The 24,311-nt window shown below is 39.2% G+C and overlaps 1 protein-coding gene across 1 annotated transcript in view; it reads right to left on the bottom strand.

Moving 5' to 3' along the window:
• NELL2 (neural EGFL like 2) overlaps positions 1-24,311 on the bottom strand; it is a 150,276-nt gene that overhangs the window by 36,504 nt on the left and 89,461 nt on the right. The window contains exons 14-15 of the mRNA XM_056341603.1: positions 6,604-6,726; positions 4,251-4,346 (exon numbers count right to left, since the gene is read on the bottom strand). Of these exons, the coding sequence (XP_056197578.1) occupies positions 4,251-4,346; positions 6,604-6,726 (219 nt within the window). The remainder of the gene's footprint in view (positions 1-4,250; positions 4,347-6,603; positions 6,727-24,311) is intronic.

Genomic DNA, 24,311 nt, shown 5'->3' with positions numbered 1-24,311 from the left:
CAGGTCGATCAAAACTGATGGGATACACCCAAGAGTGCTGAGGGAGCTGGCTGGCACCATTGCAAGGCCAACCTCAGTTACCTCAGTTCTCTTCGAAAGGTCATGGTGACTGAGAAGCTCCTGAAAACTGGAAGAAGCATATGTGTTTGAGAACCGCAAGGATCCAGGGAACTACAGATCAGCCTCACATCCATCCCTGGGAAGCTGATGGTATCCTCCTGGACATTTCCAAACATATTAAGGACATGAAGGTGCTTTGGAATAGTAAGCATTGATTTATGAAGAGGAAGTCATACCTCTGAATGATAACAGACTGTTCTTTATTTAGAAAGATGAAATTCTTTATCACAAGTTCTTTTAAAAAGAGTAAAATTATCTTGTCAGAGGTATATTCGTTATTTTTAAGCTTAAGCACCCATCACTAGAAATTAATCTGACCAGTTTCTCCATAACATTTTTAATGTCATACGCTGACCTTTTGGGGTCTCCATTAAGAGTACCTGTTGTGGTTTTCTAACAGTGGCTACTATATTATTATAAATAATTTTTTTTTAGAGCCTTTTGAAATCAGATGACTAGGTTGGTGAATGGGAGGAGAGCAGTGGATGTTGTTTACTTTGACTTCAATAAAGCTTTTGATGCTCTTCTAACATCCTCAAACAAGCTAAGAAAGTGCAGGCTAAATAAATGGACAGTGAGGTGGTTTGAAAACTGGGCTCAGAGGGCTGTGAGCTGGAGGCTTGTCACTTAGCGGTGTACACCTGGGTAAACACTGGGTACTGGGCCAGTACTGTTTAACATTTGGACAATAAGGTAGCGTGCACCCTCAGCACGTTCACAGATGATACAAAATTTGGAGTAGGGGTTGCCACACCAGGTAGTTGTGCTGCCATTTAGAGGGACCTCAGCAGGCTAGAGAAATGGGCCAACAGGAGTGTCATCACATTCAGAGGGAAATGCCAAGTCCTACAGTTATTAAGGAACAATCCCAGGCACCAGTACGGGTTGGGGACTGGCCAGTGGGAAAGCAGCTTTGTAGAAAAAAGATATGGAGGTCCTGGTGGACACCAAGTTGAACATGAGCCAGCCATGTGCCCTTGCAGCAAAAGAAGGCCAACAGCCTTGTGGGCTGCATTAGGAAAAGCACTGCCAGTGGGTCAAGGGAGGTGATCTTTCACCTTTATTTCATGCTGTTGAGATCACATATGGGGTGTTGGATCCAGGCTGGGCCCCCCATTACAAGAGAGACATGGAGCAAATCCAGCACAGTGCTGTGAAGATGATTAAGAGACCAGAGCATCTGTCTTACAAGGAGAGGCTAACAGAGCTGAGATGTTCAGCCTGGAAATTAAAAGGCTGATTGGGATCTTATCAATGTGTATAAACACCTGACAGTGTCGGGGGAAGCTGGACACCTCTCAGTCATGTTCAGGAAAGGCACCAGGGGGATAGGAAATGGCATTTGAACATCACAAAAATAATAATTATTTTTTTTTACTCTGAGGGTGATTGAACACTGGAATTGGTTGCCCAGAGCTTTATAGAGTTCTCCAATCCTGAAAATACTCCAAATCCAACCGGGTGCAGTCCTGAGAAACCAGCTCTATTTGAGCCTTCTCTGAGCAGAGGGATTAGACAAGATGATCTCCAGAGGTCCCTTCCAATATCATCCTTTCTGTGATTCTGAGAAATTATTTAAATGGTGCTATTACAGAGCTATTACCTTTTACAGAAGGAAACAGTAAGAACTGGTGTGCATTTTCCAGGTTATTGCTGGAATATGGGTTCAATCTTCTGTTAATTAATTCGTAGGTTCAGCAGCTGCTGACAATTACTATATAACTATACATTTTATTTCAAGTTAAAAATGCCAGGATTCTTCAATAAGCAGTTTTAAAATATATATAGCATAAACAGAAATAACTAACATGTAATTCAAAAATAGATTTGGCATCTTTATATCAATCCTCCTCCTTCCTTGTATGTGACTGCATCTAAAGATGTCTGCCTAGAAAAGATTAAATTACCTTTGTAGATAAAGTGACTGTTCAAAAAGAGAAGCTTCCAGCATAAATTATTTGTAGTATGAATGTCTTAAATCACTTCAAGCCTAACAAAAAGTACCTTCAGGAAACTGCTGCTTTCACTGGGAGTCAGTATGTATTGTCTGAGGCTCAGGTTTTCTTTTATAGCTGTATACAGCACCATCTTTCTGACAATGCAGCCTCAGAACAAACTAGCTTTTGCTCTTTATCGACAGGATAGCTCTTCCATTTGCCCCTCTCACAGTATTTCAGACTGTATGTTTCAAAGCCACGTGCAAGTATATTACAATCGTACTCTTGCACATCAATATCCAAATGAGGTCATGAGACTTGCAGCCCTGCGGCTGATCTCTAGTGTTACTTACTTCAACAGTAAGAAAAAAAATTATTTCCAGTGGAGGTCCACCAGGACAGAGGGGCTTTTCCTTGCAAGGCTGACCTATGAAACTGGTTTGGGGCTGACAAACTGGCTCCAAATCATAACAGTATCACCAGCTATGTGATATTAGGTCACTACCATACTAGCCTCATGTTAAATATTGAGATCAGACATTCACAAAGGCTTCATACCTGGTCCAAGTCTTTGCCTGCCCTCCAATATGTTTCCTGAAGGGCAGGAAGGATGGGCAACTAGGCCAGCAGTCCAGCTGCTTTCAAAGCACGTTTGGGGCTGAACACAGTTAAGTTAGTTTAACATGTCTGAACTTTCTCAGTTGGGAACAGAGTGTCCCTGGGATCCCCTCTAAAGAAGGGATCAGAGACAGGACTTCCAGGGGCAATTCAGAAAAGCCAGTAAGATCTCTCTTTGATTGTGCCTATTAGTATTGACTATACAAGTAGAATAAAGCAAATATGCTTCTCATCTACACACTTCAGACCAGAGTATAAAGCTGGAAAAGATGAATGTGGGCCTTGAAACTATACATGCGATATTTAGTTGATAACAGCAGAATGCTGCAAGGAGCATATAAGACAAATATTTCTAAAACAAAGTAACTGTTTTAATACTTGAGCATTATCTTAGCATACAATTTATTCTAAACAAAAACACAACAGTGTTACATTGAAGACACCTTGCTACCCTGTACCATGTTATTTGCAGCCTGTGAAACAGTGAGGAACACTTGAAAATTTGCTCTTGACATTTTTCTAGAAACAGAGGAACAATCAGGATAGTGCTTTTCACACAGCTTCCCTCTAGTGTACTGTGGTAATATGCGCTCAAATACAGAACAATGAAAACAATCACACTTCTCACGTCTCAAATGGACCAGGTAACACAAAATTCAGATCAGCCTGTGTTTTTCATTAAACTGGACAGGTTTACAAGTCAGATGAAAGCAATACTTGCTCAAATGACCTCCTTTCCTCTGTTTGGAAGATTTATTGAAGGCAATATGGAACAGCAACAATAGTCAATCATAGATGGCAGACTGCCCTTTTATTAGGCGTACTGAAGCCAATTAATCTAAGTGAGCTTTCTCCCTTTATCTCCTGGAGGCATGTACGGTTATAATGCATTTAAACACTCTACATCAATAAATAAAGGTGCTGAAACTATTCATTTTAACTTTGAAAAATTATTTACAAGTACTTGAGATGCTAAATATTAACATTCTACATACTCTGCTGGGCCATATAATTTGACTAGATCCAAGACAAAAAATAAAGTTCTAAAACAAGAATTTGTGGTACTGCCATCCTCAGGGGTAGGAGGAAGAGAAAGAAATGCCTACAAAAGGAGGTAAAACCAGTAGGAACACTGAAGCCTACCTTAACACTGAGTAAAAAAAGGTAAGTTGATCAGAAGTCTTCAAATAATGTTGCAGGGAAAAGTGGGCTACTGAACCACTCAGACATTTACAGCACAGAAGCAACCAGTTACTGGAATTTATTTCCAGATGTCAGATTATCTGCAATGTATAGGAGATTGTAAAGGCCATTTGAGGTGAAAAGCAATACTCTTATTAATTATGGAACATCAAAACCCAAGATGTCTTAATTCATGTTCTCATTTTTGCGGTCCATGTGCTTCTAATTAGAACTGCTGTAATATATTCTCTTGGGAGGCACATAAGAAAAGTGAGTAACTTTTTAGTAGCAACTTCCTCTTTCAGGGCACACACTTAAACAATCCTTTATTCTTGGATTACCTCAAACATCCTCCTTGGATTACCTTCATTGTAAATTCAGTTATAAGCTTACCAGTTTCGCAGCTGGGCCCAGTGAAGCCTTGTGGGCAGGCACACACATTGGAAGCGATACAGGCTCCTCCGTTCCTGCACCCGTTTTTGCAAAATGCTGCAAAATGCAAAATCACAATATATCGGTAACAGAACTGCACTCAGCAACCACGCAGGTGGCCATGGGCTGCTGGCAGGCTGACACAAACACAGTCCCTGCAGCACTCAGTGCAGGGACTGCCTTCTCCTAAGGACAGAGGTCACAAAGAGATGGTTTATGGCCACCCTGCCTCACTGGCCAGATGGGCTGACAAGCTACAGAAGGAGATTAGAGTAAATCATCTGAAGACAAAAGCTCACATATGTGCTCCTTTGCATGCACCAGGCAGTAGTGAAAGGCAGCATCTTCCCTAGGAACAGACTCTTCCTAGAGCAGTGCTGGTCTTCTCTGCTGCCCAAATAAAGGCCTGGGCACAACAGGCACATCTGAACACTAAATTGTCTGGCTACCTCATTCCTTGACTAATCAATTAGATTGAAACAATCTAAAAAGTCACTTTGTCTCAGGAACTTAGAAACTTTTACCATTTACATCTTGAAGTCAATCTCTGGATTTGTTCTTTGGCATGTTGCAATCTAAGAAGCTGGTGCTTACATATTTTGGTGCAGCATTCTCCAAAGACGGTTCTGAATATGTCTATGCTTTAAAGAGCCCCTTCTGCAGACAAGAGTGCAACCAGCTCTGATAGAAAACATAGCAGCTGTTAACTGCTCCAGTTGAATCTGCAATATGCAACCAGAAATGCTCTGGTCACAAGAAACCGCAGGTGAAGCTAAGCAGATGGAGGTTATCTCTGACATAAAAGCATTGATGTGGGGCACTGATCTAGCCCTGCACTTGTAACCAGCCATCAGAGATGCCAGGCTTTGGTTTGCAGCTGCTCTGTGTAACAGCACCACTGATGAGGTCTTAAGGCTCATCTGGAGAGAACACAAGTGTTATCAATTTGAGCTTTCCAGCTCTCAGTTTCCAGACACCAGCCTTGTGGCATGAGGCCCCGGGCACCGAGTGAGACATCCAAGATTCCCAGAGCAGGATGACACAGCACACAGCACAGCTGATAGCACAGTGCATGAAAAGCTGCCAAAGGCATGGGGACAAGAGGTGCATCCAGGTCTCTCTGAAGAGCACTGGCATCCAAGCCAGGGCTCCAGAAAAGTACATTTTTCAGATTGCAATACGCAGGCTCAGAGCCTTCTCCTGCACACTGTCTTTTCAGTATTGAAAAGAGAGGGAGGAAGGGATACACTTTTCTTTCACAGTGGGACCAGGCGCCCTCTGAAATGTCAGACCTGCAGTCAAAGCTCTTATTCAGAGAAGGAGGAGCTGAGCGCGGTGCACTAGGGTTATGCAGCTTCTCTTTAACACAAAGAAATCTCAATTACCTTTTTGTAAGCCGACACACCTCCAGCAGAAGGACTGGTGAATACTCCCAAGCACAGCACAGGAGTGAGCTGCACAGACAGAGCTCTCTTCTGACAGGAGTGGCTCTGGGTTTGAACCTCCTAAGACTAAGACTTTTACCCCATTACCCAGAGGAGGGAGCCCAGCATAAAAGGGAGGATTTGCCAAGGTCTCTCCCCATGTGCTTGACTGGAAGCAGACCAGGCTGCCATCTGAACCAGTTCCCCTACAGTTACACTACTTTTATTTTCAAGCACCCTCTAGGATCCTATGGTCAGAGCCCGAGGACTTCCAAGGACTTGGGCCCAAGTACCAAGTATCATCTTCTTTGATGTGAAATGCAATGGAAACAAAAGCAGCATTGTATCTCTGGGAAAGCATCTTTCTAAGGCTAGAAGTGTAACTTCTGACGTTCACCAGTGAATGAGAATGTTAGGAATCAAGGCACCACCTCACGTGCACCAAAGGTTTTGTGCATTCGTATCAACTGCTTTTCTCATTTAGAGTAAAAAGACACAGCATACCAAACAACTTTTCAGTTCATGCAAGCAAAATAGCAAGCGATTGACCATCGACAATGTAGATCTGACAATGTTTCCACAGCTGTAACTTTGTTGGTAACTGTGGGCTTCCTTCAGTGGTGTAGCACATATAGAAACTGTTACCTTGACCCAGAAATGAAACATTGTTACTTCACATTTTAGAGCACATCCCATCACTGTGAACTCTGCCAAATGCAAAGTCAGTGTGTATCTGTCTATGAAGATCATCTTATAGGTGCAGGACCTAAGTGCCTAGCCTAGCATTTTGCCTGTCTTCTTCAAGGCACATGACCAGATTTGCATCAGCTATGACAAAGCCCCTCATCCAGCTCCAAGACTGCCGGCCCCCAGGGTTTTCAGCGGCTTACCTTTGCAGATGGTACCATTTCCCGTGTAACCTGGCTTGCAGACACAGTTGTGCCCACCCACAGTGTTGAAGCAGAGCGCATTTTCATCACAGTTGTGCTGGTTTGTTATACATTCATCATGCTCTGAAAAAGGAAACAAGAATGGGATGGTCCTGAATTTTTAAGATACAACAAAATAAAAGCTTTGCAGAGGTTTCCACATTAATAAGAGATAAACACAGTACTGACAACAGGGCTATGTGAACAGGTAACCATGGGATAGCCAGGGTATGTATTTTTAGCACATACTAGTATGTGACAACTGCTGCAGCACAATTCCACTTTCATTAACGGGGAGCCACCAACATTACATTTTCTATGTGGGCTACACTTTTCTTGTAAACACTTGCCAAAGAGCCAGCTAGCATACTGAAAATCCATATGTTAGTTCCACTGTATAATTTATTCATGGAGGTTTATCTTATGCGGGATTCATAGGGTTTCCTTCAGAAAGCTGACTAATGGTGTGAGACACGCTCCAAGCTGCAAAAGATACGGATAGCAGAAGGCAGGACTTCACAACGTAGCCCGTGTTTTCCCTCCCTTCAGTGCATACACAGCGCTTTATTTAGACAAAATAAATAACCCAAAACCAAAGGTCTGCCAGATTTTCAAGGGACTTTTGGTATGGCATGCTCTAGCACCAGAGTGTGATGGATGACACTCATCAGTCTGTTGGGAATAAATCTGGACAATAAGATTGTGTGTTAATCTGCAATGCCCTGTTTAATCTGAAACAAAAAAGTATAAGTGTTCAGGTTTCTGAACATTTTAATGTCTTAAGTTTGTGGTTTTTAAGAAATGGAAAATGCAATTTCAAAATAAGATGCTTTGAAGTGTCATTTCAAAATGCTACATGAAATGCTCTACTATTTTCAAAATGCACTATCTCAGTCTGTAGGCATCAAAATGAAATGTTTCCATCTTCTGCAAATATTCCTTGGATTTTCTTTACATCAACGGTATTCATCTATCCATAAATAATTTCAGACTCCTGAAATTTTAATTTCAGGAAAACCAACTCTTTGGGGACCATAAAGACACCCAGTTTCAATCAGTACACACGGGCTAACCTGCATGTGAGGTTTTCATAGCCATCACTCCACCCAGCTTTTAGCAAATTTTATTAGTGTAACTTATGCCAGTTCTGGCTATTTGGCACAAGTCTTAAATCTGGAATTGGATGCTCTTTCTTCCCCAGTTTTGAGTATGTCACTGTGCTGAATCTTTCCCTCTATAAATAAAGAACTAACGCCTGCACATACCCCACAGAGTTGTCAGGAAAATTAATTTCTTAGCATTTGCAAATCACTATGGAAATGTTCAACTTTTTATTTAAATACTGGCCATAAACTGTAGGAATATAAAGCTGGCAGAACAGCACATCTCTAATCCATCAGTAGATGTAAATTGTCTTCTAGGAACGGCAAATACCTGTTGTTCAAAAAAGGGTAGGGGGGAAAATCACCACAATGTAACTAATCAATTTTAAACACTACAGAGGCTTAGAAATTTATTTGTGGGGGTTTTGTTCTTGTTGAATGAATATTTGTTTGGGTTTTAATAACACTAACCTAATACACCTCCTTCTAAACAAGGACTTACATACCTCTCATATCACCAGTGGTCTCAACCCTCCACACTTACGGAGCTGAATCCCTGGCAGGCTGCAGCAGAGCATAGGCTGCAGGCCTCTGCCCTGAAGCATGAGATTTAATTACTTTGCTCTCAGCATGAATATCTAAAATTGTTGTTGTTCACTGAATGATCTAGCCCCTCTAAAATTCAGTTACAATATTTGACCCTGACCTCCTAACACAGTGAAATCTCTCATGCTGGCTGAAACAGTATTTATGTTAGATCCGTCCACAAAAGAAAAAGTGACCAGGCAAATTAGGTAAAGTGTTATCTGTGGTATAATAGTAACTTGGTTTTCTTGGTTTGCATTAATATTATGATATTATTTAAATACAGTATGTTATTTAAATAGATATATAATATTTTCTCATTTTTAAATGTTCTGTATAACAAACAACAGGAAAATAACTGTGGAAATGTGCACAAAATGCACTCAGCAAGCCAAAATATTTTGCAAAGCCGTTATCTTGGTACATCGGGAGGTAGGGTAAACTCAGCTATGACATCATTGAATTTGACAGATTAAGTATCATCCTCAACAAGGAAGTATAGCCATACACCCTGTGCCTTAGGAATGCAAAAGCATTGCTGGCACATATGGCAGCTCTTTATTAGCAATAAGAGTATATTAGAGGGAAGTGGGTAATCACAGATTGTCACACTAGGAGCAACAGGTCTATGCACGTGGCTGGAGCAGCTCTGAAAGCCCATCAAGGCACCCACAGACAGGACAAGTGCCCTGGCATCTATGCCAAGCAAATTTGCTATCGATAATCCAGTACAACATATTTATAACACCTTGCAGTACCAGGGCCTTGAAAACCATTTGCACAGATCTAAGTCCTTCATATAAAAAGACAACTGTCACACTTGAGTGTGCCTTTGTAACATTTACTCTGGGCTAACTACTGAGTCTTTTAAGGTGGATTCTTCTTACAGAGTACAGTATCCGTAAAATTAACTTTCCATCAGCTAAGCAATGGGGCTTGGATTCAAAGGTAGTATGCCTGGTTTCCTACTCTATGTAAGAAACTTCAGTATTTCTTATCCTCCTGTAAGAAAGTTCATGGAGGATGCTTGCTAAGATTTCAGGAAGAGGATCCAGCACATAGCCCGAACTCTATCAAAACAGCCAGCACTTCTACTTCTGTAGTTATGTGCTCAAACTTCAGGTCTATTTTTATTTAAATCAAATATTAGCAACTCATGAAAATTTCATGGGTCTGATAAATGATTCTTGGATTGAAGTTTACATGTCATATTTAGGAAGAAAATGTCTCAGAGTAGGAGGAAATTCTGTGATTCAATTAAAGGAGTAGCAATTTTAAAACGATTGGAATGGAGAAAAAAAAATCAGGAAAAAAAAAGAATCAGGATGTTTTACAATCCATCTAGATTTGTTGCTCTTTATCATCTGAGCTTAGCTTCAATAGCACACTTTAAATCATTTAAACATAGTACTTCTCCATATTCCTTCTTAAAGTGGCACCTAACAGTGTGGTCAGCCTACACTTCAGAACTAGATCTATTGTAGACTGATTACAAATGGTTAAACTAAGCCCAAAAAATTCAAGTACATAAAGCATCTTACTACGTTCACTCTTCTAGCACATGGCACACTATCCACACCAATTTAAAGAGACCATCAGAAACAGCTCCTTCCAGAATTCTCTGTTAATAACAAGGTAGATTGTCCAGTTTTACTAAAGATAGAAATACTTATTTGTAACAAAAAGGGTGGTGGTCTGTCGATAATTCTTCATTAATTCATGCTTATCACTTTAGTTTCTTTTTGGAAAGCCACCTTTAATGAGGAGGACATTGCAGAGACTGAGTTAATCAATCTTAAACATCAAACCAGCAACTGTAGAAGCAGATAGAGCAGTGCAGCGCATTAAAAAGAAACACGCGGTTTATAGAAGAGTCTTCTAAAGAGAACCTTTTTCAAAGTTCAAGAACAAGTATAGAAACATTATTTGCATTACTTAGAAATGTCAGTACTGCCCAAATATATTTCTGATGCTGCAAGAAGCAACACTGAGGCCATTCATTTCAAGCATCTTTAGAAATCACGTGACACACATTTTAAAAAGTTGTATACTTATTTCACTGCACACCATAATGAAGATGGGGACAGGCCAGGTACAACAGTATTACAGAGGCAAAGAAATAATTACTTTTGCAGAGAGACTTTAACGATTAGCAAACCTGAATTTACAGAACACAAACATCTTCTATAAAGACCAAATGCACTGGTTTCAATGTTTGCTGCTAAAAATTTATTATCTAATATATCTAAATTCCATTTTGCACTGTTCAGGACTCTATGCTCAACAGTGTCAAAATTCATAAAATCTCCATTCTGGGCACCAACCAAAGTTTTAAATATAGTATTTATATTGGCTAAATTATCTCTAGAATAAGGTCTTTCTAGATAGAAAAAAAAATAACTCCAAAATTTGCTATTGCTCCGTTTTAATAATAATAGTAACAGTAAGTTCCATTAAATAGTTCTTAGGACACAGATGACTTAGAGATGCAAAAAGTTATGTGACAGTGCAGTTAATTCACTTATGTACATTTGGGTGTGCAGCAAATAGATTATATACACAATTACATATACATATATGTGCATATATATATGCACATACAGTAAGGGTGATGTACTTTTTTTAATTTTCGTTCATTTTGAAATACTACTCTAGAATATTCCATATGGTTTGCTTGACAAAAATGTTTTTACTTCAGAAGCATATCTAGGGTGAAGTACTGCATCTAAGGAGACAGACTGCTGGCATAAAATAATCAAGACTCACTAGATCCTGTGATGTATGTCAATGCAATGACAGATGGGGATCTGTCTTAGGAAGTTCATTATCTGTGCAGTGATTCTTCCAGAATTTAGTAAAATTTAACATGCTGTCCACAAGGTGTGTCACCTGCCTCCTCATTATCCTAGCACTATACATTAGTCCCTATCCTTCCTACTGTGTATTTCATGATTAAAAATAAATAAAAGTCCTTATAGCAATTCTTACTTGCATACTGCAAGCCTTCCCAGTATTTGCCTTGCGCATCCAAATTCTGTAAATGTCTAAGAAAAAAAATAAACAACAGACAGAATCCAATCCAACAGCAAAAAGGAATGATGACTGAGTTGCATCACTTACTTATGGGTACAGAATGTTATGCTGGCGGTTTTCCTCAACCACCCATTACCAACATTGGAAATTAAGAGCTAAGATCACACTTAAGACACAGAAATTCATTAAAGTTCCCAAAAACATAAATTAAATGCATCCCCCCAATTGTAATCTTGTAACACAATGCAACAGATACTACTATCTGAGTGAGCAACTTGTGGACCAGGATTAAATTAAAACAATTTAAATGCAGGTAATATATTAGATATTTTCTCCTTTTAATGCCTCTGCATTCTTGAACTTAAATTACTTTCAGCCTCCTGTCTCCCTCCCATGACTTGGTATAGATCTATAAAACCGTGCCACCAGCTGTCATCTGACATGGCAGTGACAACAGATAAGAGTTACTTGAATTATCAATAGCTGACAAACTTAAATAGCCACCTACAGTTTATCTTAATTACAAGCTTTTTTGCCCTATACAGTTCACATACAAGAAAAAAACTAGTAGTAATTATAAGGATAGTTTGGAAGACTTACTCCATTAAGATCATTTGGGAAATGACAGATGGTTAATTTCTTTAAGACTTCATATTAACTTGTTTAAACTCTAATTGGCAGGGTTACTTAAAGTCTCAGTACAGGCACACTATTTTCAAAAGAGTAAATGCTGTAAATTTATTGAATTATGCTATTTGCTGGAGCATGGCCACAGAAGGGCAACAAAGCTGGTGAAGGGTCTGAGCACAAGTCCTGTGAGGAGCAGCTGAGGGAACTGGGGTGTTTTAGCCTGGAGAAAAGGAGGCTCAGGGCAGACCTTACTGCTCTCTGCAACTACCTGAAAGGAGGCTGTGAGCAGGTGGGGGTCGGTCTCTTCTCCCAGGTAACAAGCAACAGGACAAGTGGAAAGGGCCTCAAGTTGCACCAGGGGAGGTTTATATCGGATATTAGGAAAAATGTCTTCACCAAAAGGGTTGTCAAGCATTGGCACAGGCTGCCCAGGGAAGTGGCTGAGTCACCATTCCTGGAGGTATTTAAAAGCTGGGTAGATGTGGGCTTAGGGACATGGTTTAGTGGTGGACTTGGCAGTGCTAGGTTAATGGTTGAAATCAATAATCTTAAAGGTCTTTTCCAAACTCTGATTCTACGTCTCCCATATATTTATGTTAAATTTGGGGATTTATATTGCCCAATTTAAGTATTAATTTTTCTATAGACACTCCTTAATTGAAATGCAAAATGGAATCTGTGCTTTAATTACTCATAGAGTTAACATCACAGTTTACCCTTCGTTAACGCCAAAGTCATTAATCATTAAATAATGACCAACAGCAGCTGTCCTCAGCTGAAAGCTAAGGATATGAAAAGCTAGGTCTCCCAACAACAATCTCTTCACTGTTAATCCTGTTACTTTCACCTTCATTCACTCCCGTATATCTATGGTGCTCTTGGCCCTCATTTTCTAATCCTTTCTTCAGTGCAGCCATAAACAATGATTTCTGTAGATCTATGTCCAGAATTTTCCTACTTTTTCCTCTTAATTATGTTGATAATAAAAATAGCTCTGGCATGTGCACGTTCTATTTTCAAGGTCTGTTTAGAGACCATCCTATTTTCTGAAATGCTGCTTCTGTCTGTAATTACTTAGTCCATTGTTGTTCTTCAGGGAGAACAGCTGCCATCATCTCACCCAGATGTCTACTTCTCTCGTTTATCTATTAGCTTATTTACTTATTCTATATTTAGTGTTAATATGATAAAAAAAGAAAAACCAGATAACTGTATTGAAAACTGAGGAAGAAAATCCACTTGGGAAAACGGCCACAATCCAGTGTTCCTTTTCATATCCATTATGAGAAAGCTCCAGGGATGCGTCTTAGTTATACTAGTAGGAAGATATAACAGGGAATCTATATTACTGGCAGTTATTGATGTGGGATTAAAAGTAGCTGAAAAAAACAGTTAATCAAGAGAAGAAACAAGCACTCACTCTCCTTGCAGCTGCCTGTGAGGCTAAGAGGGCTTTGGAGAAAGCTCTGAGGTGGCTGTAGCTCTGACAAGACTTGAGACAGGCACAGACTGAGCTGCACATTTGGAACTGGTACAGTTTGTTTCACAAAAAGACAAATCCTGACACTAAATATGATCATGAAATCCATCCCTAAAACACTTCCCATTTCCAGTCAAGAAGTTCTTTTCTCTCTAGAACCAAAACTTTTAATGTGTGCACTGTTCTTTACCAATGTGGAGAACACAAGGGAGATCCTGGGATGAAAAATCCCTGGAGAAATACTGCATATTTATGTGCAAATATAAGTTCAAAAAATATGGGACATTCTAATCCTAGTAAATACTAGTTTCTTTGAAAGCTTACTCTAAGAAGATTTTTAATTTTATGTTCTATTTCACAACTGACTTTCACCTAAAGAAAACTATTTCACACACCAAAGCCTGCAAGACGCATATACTTTTCTTCCTACCCTTCTACTTTGACTTTAAGACTGTTTTCTTTGCACAAAATCTCTTTTATTTATTTTTTGGTTATTCCTGTTCCAGGTTTTCCTCCTAGACTGAAGGAATACATAACTCTTACCTGTAAGTCCCTTTGAATTGTCCACTAGGAATTCCAAATTCTGTAGCTCTAACAATGGATTTTATGGCTCTAAGCTGAGTATACTCTCCCCTAGGACTCAACTTGAAAAGCCTAACACACAACCTGAATGTTGATCTGTCCACCTTTCCTGTGGTATTTGCACACCAATAGTCCGTGCCAAGGTCTTCTGGCACTCAGAGAAGACAAAGATATTCTCGCTCTCGGCTACAAGAGACAAGTTGATGGGTAAAATATATATTTCAAGGCAGGCCTACCATTACTCCCTTCATCTTCCTCCATAGCTCTTTGGCAAATCATTTTAAGTGTTTTAAACCCACCTAAGTTTCATCATCTTCAAAATGTGTGTTGTAATTCTGATTTCCATTTTCAAGGACCAAGACATATTTTTGCAAAATATTCACATGCCTCTCGTGGAGGCTTCTATTGTAATATTAATCAGCGTTACTTCATGTAACATCCTGTGAATTTTTACACTTTTCAACCAGTTAGGCAGAGGAAACATGTTGAAGAATATTTAGTATGACAGCTAAAGTTTTAAAAGGTTGGAAAAAACCCTCCTTTATGTCTGCCATTTTTTATATTCCTTCTTGAACAGAAAAATTTAAGGGAAGGATTTTCTAAGGCACTTAGCATAGGCCTAGCTGTTTCCCCTAAAGGAAAATCCGTAACTCCCACTGATTTCAATGGCAGGACTGTAATGCAAATGTAAAATTATTTTGAAAATCCCACCTTAAGAGATTTCAGTGTAGACGTAAGGTCTGTGACCTTGTCACCAACTTCTTTCTTGCCTTAATTCAAACTGATCTCTTAATATCTTGTCTCTTCTACCACTGACATTTTGAAATAAGTTTTCTATCTTTTAAAAGGCATTTCATCATGTAGACTTTCTCCATAATTTCATCTTATTATTTTATATTTTTATTATCTAGCCAGACACATTATTTGTTCCTAGGTAAATCTTTTTAAATTCCAACTTGTGTTGTACATGAAAACTCCCAGGCACTTATGATGAACTGATGCTTTCAAAATCTTCTATTACATTGTCAAAAGTGACAATGATAGCAAATTCTACATTTATAGTAGTGCTCCCTACTTTATTGCTGGTAGAATAGCCAGACTAGAGCTGTAAATATGCTACTCCAATTTCCTAAGCCAACTGAAGAATGTTTATTTCTTCTCCTAATGCCCAACCCTTTTAATTTACTGTTTCCTTACTAAAAGGCTCCGTAACAAGTCTGCCACCAGCAGCAGATACATGTTGGATATTTGGCCTCCATCCTACACATATTTTGGTTATACAAAGAAAGCAGGAAAGTGGCTCAATAACTGCTGCTGAGGCTCCTGACTTGCTGCCTGCTCTCGTATTTCACTAGTAACAACTTACAGACCATCTACATAACCAGAGGGCTCCACAAAAACACCTCTGAACACTTTTTCAGCACAGTTAACAGAAGGATGGATATACAATGGAACAGGAGAAAGATGTCTCAGCAATCAAGTACTAGCCAAAGTTGGTTTGATAAAATATAGTACTCAAAGCTCTCTAGAGCCAGCTGATAATCCCTCTTCTACTCTTTTTGGGATAGATCATGACCAGTTTTTGCCAATTCATCATTCCAGGGGCTCCTGGGAAAATCACAGTTACATCATAACAGCAGCATTATCAAGGGCAGTGCTTGTCAGGTGAAGAAACTGAGAGGCACCACAGTGGTGGATGAAATGCTGCTGTTGCTTTGATCCTGCTTTTGTCTGCAGGAATCTGGCGCAACGCATCTAAACATAAATATTAGAAAAAAAATGGTTTTTCTGCCTTCTTATGCAGCAGGGAGGTTTCTTAATGCATGACATGGCTCCTCTTATTTCCCTGGCAGTACTGTGACACAGGCACTCAGATGACTCACTGTATATCAAGTAGGACAGTACTATTTTTGGTAAGACAACTGTAGTGCTTCAGCTGTATGGAGAGAGGAGGTCTTTCATCAGTGTTGCTCACTTGATTTTGAAAAGGGTTCTCTACTTGAAAACTGGAAGAAAGGTATGTTTAAGTGATGCTAAAGCAGAACAGTACTGATGCTTTGCCCTTAGGTCAGCCTTGATACCATCTCTAGCGATGCTCCGTATTTTCCCTAGGGTGCACCCTCCCCAACAGTTTACAGAGATGCACCAAAACAGCACAGCAAATATATCCTTCACAAACACTGCACCTAACCTGCCCTCCCCTGGAAACAAAAGCACTTGGGGAGAATGGTGCAGCCAGTTCTCACTACAGCATAGTGTCAGGGAAGAGCTAACACACATAGCCAGCCTTGGAAGCCAGGAATTGCTCATGGCTTCTGCAGTTCAGGCATAGCCCTTGATGCCAGGAGATAACCCACAGAGCTGCCTGCACTGCTTCTGACAAAAAACAGCACAGCATAGTAATGGAGATGCAATGAAACAAGCTTTCACCTTCCTTTTTCCCTCCTGCAATGGTGTGAAAGTACTGGGTAACTTACTTGTTTCATGGGTCGATTTTCTAGCCCACGCCATCCTTTGGTTGCCACAGTTCAACTGCTAGTACCAATCAAGCTTACAAATAATTATTTCTGTAGTTACATATATGGATACTTATATGCATTTTATAATGATAAATAAATATTTGCATAAGAACATCCTAGAAAACTTTACGTATCTGAAAAATTCTGCATTCAAATTTGTTGTCCTCTTTAAGAACACCATGAATTGCTCTCATAAGCAGAACCACAGATGACATTAATTCTTCAGTATTGTTCAGGTCCCAAATACTCAAAATGTGAATTTCCAATTAAACCACAGAGTTAAGGAAAAAAGCAAACCCTGACCAGATATTCCATTTTTCTAATACTACTGTCATCCTAGGATGACTTCACCTCTGCAGTTCTACTTCCTTTACATGTTTCCTCTTTGGAGAAGTTAGGATTTAAGCTGAGATGCTGTGAACAACTTTGGAGGACTTCAAACTATGATAAAGCCTACTCCATGGAAGGCATACTAAGTGATTAACATAGAGTATTCAAAGCAGATTGGAATATCCATTCAGGCTACTACCAACCAAAATCTCTATTTACCTCCCAAACATTAAAATTATGGAGACAGAAGTTAAGTTGAATTCTACATCCATTTCCACCTTCAGGAGAGCTAGGAACAAGGTAATAAATTCTTCTTACCAAGCACGTGTACACTCCAAACTTATTAAAAACACAGGAAAAAATTAAAACAGATTACTCCTGATAGACCTCCACCTTTCCAGAAATCAATCCTCTTATCTTGAGAAGAACTGGCTATTTATGCCCACTTTGAACAGTGTGAAACCTTTATCTTCTTGTTTTCTAAATGCACCATCACTAAAAGATTCTGCTACAGGTTTCCAAACCCTGAACATCAAAGTTAACACTGTGTGACAGCTGGTATGTTCCAAACTCATCACATTTACTGGTCTGTAACAGGGTAAATGACACAATTACCTGCTGTAATTACTGTTGCTGACAATATATTTTCCCTGGTGATTGGTCTTGTGTGACTCAGAGCTGCTTATCTTTGTCAGTCCAGTCCAAATCTCCATTTCCCTGTGACTTGAACATTAACTTAGGAAGTATTTACAAATTAGTTCCAATATCTGCCAAGACAGATATTTGGGGTAGTATAAATTCATCTTTTATTGCACGATTAAACAGTCTATCACTCTAATATTATTTTGCATTAGAAAATAAATATTCACAATGAAATCCTGTTCCCCATTTAAATCGAATGCACGTTTTTTTTCTTAATATATTGGAAAACACACTGAAATAGGTAAATAAAATAATGACAAGCAAAAAAAATCAACATTTTCATAAAAAGCTCATTCCCAAAGCAAGAAGTAAGGTAAAAAAATTAAGTGATAAAACATTAAGATACTTAAACCTCATTGCCTTTTTATGACAAAGAATACCTACAGAAGACAACAGTGACTTTTGATTTAGAGCAGTGTAAGTGACAGGCTAATCAAGCTAGCTGACTGCAAGCGTTTCCCTAGAATACCTTTTACTTTTAAGATATAAAATAGATACAACTCCTTGCATCATTTCTCCTAAGAATATACTTAAGATGATGTGAAAAGACTGCAGCATATAACAGAAGTAGGAAACAGATAGATGTTTCCTTTTAAGATGATATGGAGGCTTGTCAGAAAGAAAAATACTCCTACAAGACATTTAGGTAGAGCAGCCTCCTATTTTATTGCCGAGTTTGTTGACAGAGTTCTTGGGTCTCAAACATCAAGATTTTCATTTTTTATCATCTGATGGGGAGGCCCTCAATTTTTGAACATCTGACTACATAAATTGTAAAGGGGATTAATTTCAAGAAAGTAAATTGATTGCCATTTCTGAAATAATTTCTGGTTTAAGTTTTCTACTTCAGTCTTGAAGATGCCTCAAAACCTCTAGTGTTTTCATTTAAAAAAAAAAACAACAAAAAAACAAAAAACCACAAGACAGAACAGTTCTGTATCTTGAGAATGTCCTCAGGAAAAATATCAAGTATCTTTTATAGACACAGTACTTTCAGAAACATCGCCTCACAATATGTAACTTCACTAACAAAAGTGAAAATTCACCCAAGAACTTTAGGATTATGTTGTACAGGAGCACAGAACAGACAGCAATGCCTCCCTTTGTATCAACGTATCTTTTCAAATTAATAACAATGATTTGGCCAGTCTTTCTTGGGGCATCAGCAGAACAAAACCCTAAGGATGGGTTCCAATATATTTTCTCAGTGGGTGGTATTTGTTCTTTCCTATTGGCCCACTCTTTCTGACTGATGTAGAGAGGTCCTGCCAACCACTCTTGTCTTCTTTATTCATTTAAATGAGCTGGAAAACACAGACAGAGCAAATTCAGGAACTGAAACTAGTTTTAGACAAAATTAGAAGGGCAGAAAAAGCGTGAGTTTAGCTTCCATGCTATGCATTCCTGCAGGTCCAGCCACAGCCTAGCTGCAGAAGCATCAGCACATTTCAGTATGAATCAGAAGTTACATGCAGAACTAAAAATATAAGCCTTTCTTTGGGATTACAACAGCAACCACAGACACTGGATGAGTCAGTGAAGTGGATAAACCCAATATGTTTACTCTGCATACCAACGCATTTCAGTGTGGATTTCAGCATAATTCTGTGTGCAAAGAAGGACTAGCAAGGATGCAACTCCTGCTGTGGTCAAGGGGTCTGTACCATAAGTAAGGCCACTACTCAAGCACATGGCTGGAAGAGAGGATTATAGCCCAAAAGGCTACTTCTGAATTATTCTGGCTGTAGAAATGAAATTCTAATTTGAAGAAGTAGTTTGATGCAGCAAAGTTCATCTGGTTTTCTGAGAATCATCAGTCCAAAAAAGAATAATATTGGTAAAGATTTATTGCAGAGACAAACCTAGGAAGGATTTGTCAAAGATGACGAATACTAAATTACAATGACTGACATGAGTTAAAGAAACAGTCTGCCATTTAGCATCAAGCAGATTAATCTCTTATAAACATTTCTTGAAAAACAAATGACACTTCTAAGTTGTTCCAGGAGTCAGTGATTACCAGGCAGTGGCATGCAGTGGGAATCCAACTACAAAGAATTAGAAGCTTCCATGCTTACAGACTGTCTGAGCAGAAATAATTCAGGGATTCTTTCCTGTCCAAACAGGAAACTTCCATATTCATTCAAAGAAAAAACTTGCAGCTATAATATTAGAAGGCCTCTGAAGCCCTGCACAAAATTAAAAAATGTTACACCTCCTCTTAAGAGTCTTCACAGGCAGTTATCTTTCTTACACTTGCCTTGTCTTACAACTGTGTTATCTTAAGATTGGAACTGTTTTTCAACAGTAGAATGCTAACCAATAGACAGACATTATACCCATATACTGCCAGCTGTATCCACTACACTTAAAACCTGGCTAATTTGTATCATGGCTATAGTCACCTTGATTTTACTGTGAATGTGTGGAAAACTGCTGACTTCACTATAACGTGACTACATAACCTTAAGTAACTCCACTGTTCCTTTTTTGAAAACTGTCTTGCTTCATACAGCAGTTCCAGACGCTCACTGACCTTGGCTGGAGTCCCTCTGAGAGTGGGCTGCACGCTCCCAGCACGAGGCAGTCACCAGCTGGCTCAGACATGATGGATGTGAGCTATCCAACTTCCCTCACTTCTGGCTCGCTCATTCCGACAGCAGCAGATTCCCATCCCCTGAGCCAGAAAGATCCTTACAACTTCAAAGAAACTGTCCTCAAGGCTACCTACTGTGTTTCCTGATCTTTGCAGTCTGTTTTTCACAGTCTCTGATCATCCACAGAAGGATGGGCTAGGGGAAGTCCAGCTGTGAAAGGATGTCATGCTGAGGTTAATTAATACCAGCCATCCTCCTGCTACCATCACCCTAATTCCCATGGCGCACAACCACCATCCAGCACTGGGATGAACAGATGAAGAAGTTTCAGCCAGACAATACCCCATGTACCCTTCAGTCTCCTGTACTTAAACTTTTATAAAGAAAAACTGCAGCTGTTTGGTTGCTGGTAGTTCTGGGTGCAATTCAGCTTCAGATTAAGGTACCTAAATTCAGGTGTCTACATGTGCACCACTGGGCAGGATTTCACTCCATAAACACAAGCCTAGCTAGTAAGTCACATCTAGCCTGGCACCTCACAGATATCCAAGACATCAGTAAAAGTTGTAACACCAGGCTCTATAGGAAGACTGTTACCTCAGTCGGAGAGCAAGCAGGACACACCACAGCATCTAAAAAGACACCAGACCTGTAACTGGGCAACCAGATCTTGCTATAGACATGTAAGCTCCCATTTCAGACAGCGCAACCTACAGAACTCAGTAAATGTAAAATAGATACCTAACATGGGATTGAATGACCCACAGATAAGGGGCTCAAACCCACAGGAAGAGGTAACTTACTCTGCTCGCATCCAGCAGAATTTGAAAAGCACAAGACCGACAAGGTAGCTCTCACGTCAGGTCTGCTAATCCTGTGATGTCAACTGCCTGGAACCTCTAAATAGACAACTGGTTTGGGTCCAGCTGCATATCCTTGACCTCTGTTGATTACAATGTGAGCTTAGATGAAGACATCTGCATTGGGTGTCTTAACTGCAAACTGAATATAACTCCTCTGTCAACTTCAGTAAAATTCTAACATTAAGAGTAAATGTAATTAGTTATGGAAATGAATAATTCATTCAGTCCTGTATGGTTTATTAGATCATCTATTTTTACAATATACTCTGTTAATTTTGTTATACTCCTACAACTGCAATTTCCCATCATATTGTACTGACACAGCACGTAACTGCATTGTAGAAGCTCTCAGGGGATGCTGGATGCTTAAAAGCTGCAGAGGTCTTCAGAACACTGGGAAATGGGAGGTACACTGCATGTTTGTCATAATACCATGAGATAAATATTCAGCAATGTTAATGTCTGAAAATATTGCGATTTCAGAATTTTTGCATGAAAGAAAGATCTTAGATTTTTTTTTCTGAGTAACTGGTTCAAAATGTTGAAAAGTTCACAATGATGTGAAAAGATTGCAGCATATAACAAAAGTAGGAAACAGATAGATGTTTCCTTTTAAGATGATATGGAGGCTTGTCAGAAATAAAAATACTCCTACAAGCCATTTAGGTAGAGCAGCCTCCTATTTTATTGCCGAGTTTGTTGACAGGGTTCTTGGGTATCAATCCTCGTTGATACCTCTACCTCCTTTTACATACTGGAAAATTGCTCATCATACTAAGAATGCAAAATATATTCCTTGTAAAACAAAATAATCAATTCTGATGTCTGCTTCTGCAGAAAACCAGATTTTGAACAGTATACAGAAGCTGAAGAAATGCCAAGTATTTACTTGCTTTTGATATAATACCTTTTACCATCCTCTATTCCTAAGGCCAACATGGGATCCAGCTCTATAATACATTGATATAGACACACACACACACATATATATATATATAATTGGTACATTTGGTATATTTGGTAAAAGAATGTATTCCGTAAAAGAATTGAGCATCCAACACTGAATACCATACATTTGTGTCTTTGTCAAGGGAATACATTTTCTGTTTAACAACTCAAATCATATTCTACCAAGGACTCCTTAAAAACGTGTTGGATTCTGATCAGCTGAGAAATCAATCCTGCTGTAACTGCATAGCCAGATGAACAGTTGTTATGAACTGGGTCAGCAGTCAAGGAGGAAATGGGACCTAGAAAGTATCCTCTAGAAAAAAGAAAAAAAGAAAGATCTCATTCCAAGTTGAAACAGCTTCCAGACTGAGTTGTCAACAATAACCTGATTCAATCCAATAAAAGTATGAATTCCATTGTATAAGATATAGCAGATATATAAAAAAGACTTCTGTTGTTATCTTAGTAATGTGGTCGCATAGCAACAAGCTCAGTCTGAATGATCATTCCTTTATTAGCTTTGTGAATTATCTTACAGCTAGAAAGTGGATATTGGAGAGAATTTATCCAGAAAGAGGACTGAGACCTTCATGTATGCTGACATACTATAAAGCAGAAGAGAAACTGGGACAAATAACAAAACTCGGAATCAAACAGGCTTTGAGTTAAAAAGGCTTGGTGCATACAAGCTCACTTCTGCAGTGTTAATTACTACCAGCAACCCTGGAAGTACAGCTGGACACCATCACCTTGGTAGAGTTTGGATTACACTGTGTGACAATGCATGTGCATGCATGCTACTTCTAATATAATTGGGAGCATTGGGGGGGATGGATCACCAAAATCAGAGATGGAAAAGACAGATGGTTCATCTTCCCCACATCATTATAAATCCAGAACGGCACAGTTCTCTAGTGGTTTGCTGACTAAAACATTTCCTTACTGAAGCTGTAGTATGTCACTCCAGTGATGTTACAAGCCCCTGTCAGTATGCTTGGTTATTGCTCTGTCCCTTACTGCACAATTATTCTGTCTTTACTTAAGCACAGTCAATGAGTTCAGCTGTTGTACAAGCTGCAGAACTTGAGAAAAGCTTGAAATATTGTTGAATTCATCAAAATAAGACAAGGGAAATAACCAGGAAGAAATGAGCTTTTTTATTGTCATCATGTCTCATGTTACTTTAAATTACAGTAACAAAGCTGGTATACTATAAGCACATGACTAGTCTGAGGTCACAGGGTTTTTTAACTTCTTTGCAGCAGTGAAGAGTAAAGAAAAGGTATACAGCAGTGCTGAATAAAGTTGCATCTTGTGGCCATATTAGGTCACTTATTAAAATGTGGTCTCACCAATGTACTAAGCACTATCAGCTCTTATTATCTTCAGGGTGACTTGTGGATGCTCTTGGGTGTCTGAAAAAGCAGACCAATTTTATACTGTTAATTAACTGAGGACAAGCACGCAGCTTTAAACACAGAAGCTGGGTGACTTCATTCAAATTCTGGATTGCATCAGTCTTATGGTAGCTTTCCTTCACGGAAAGCCAGACAACTATACCACTCTTAGAAGAGGTTGGTGTAGGTGCTAAAACATAGCCTGCATTTCTCACCTGTAAACTAGATTCTATTTTTCATTTCGAATACTGACAGGCACTCCCTCTCAGTTCTCAGAACTCATCTATACAACTGAAATGTACAGTTGAAACAAAAATAACTGGTAATACATGATACTGTAAAATACCCAGCCTTCACAGCTAGCTGGAATCCTACCTATGCACATTGGTGCATACCCATCTCATACCCCGCATCAGAACCTGTCAATGAATTTTTCCTGAATATCTGAAAGGAATGTATTGCAAGTCTGCATTTTTACCTGGCCTGTGCCCTAGGGACTAAAGATGGATTTTACCTTCACCATCCTCACAAGCAATTTAACAGAAATTTTTATCAAGTATCCCTGACATTAAACATCATTTCTGCTGCACAGTATAGGAAAAAGAGACTTCCCAGACTGTTGATGTCCCAAACAACTGATGGATTTAGAAATCAAAAATAAACCAGTGACATCTGCACAGAAGCCCACAGGCAGATGCACTTTTATGAACCTGAGTTTCTAGATGCCAAGAGGAATCATTCATCCAAAGTGCGCTGGAGTACTATGATAATAAAAAAAATAAAAAAAAAAACAAACAAAAAAAACCCACACACACCACAAACGTGACAGGGAGTGTATTCCTCCCTTAAAAGTAGCTGTATCTTGCAAGAAGCAGACAGTAACAATGGAATCATAAA

The sequence above is a fragment of the Falco biarmicus genome, chromosome 5 (assembly GCF_023638135.1).
Source record: "Falco biarmicus isolate bFalBia1 chromosome 5, bFalBia1.pri, whole genome shotgun sequence".
Classification (NCBI taxonomy): domain Eukaryota; kingdom Metazoa; phylum Chordata; class Aves; order Falconiformes; family Falconidae; genus Falco; species Falco biarmicus.
Note: the sequence above shows the minus strand (reverse complement) of the source record. Positions and strands in the feature narration are given on the sequence as shown.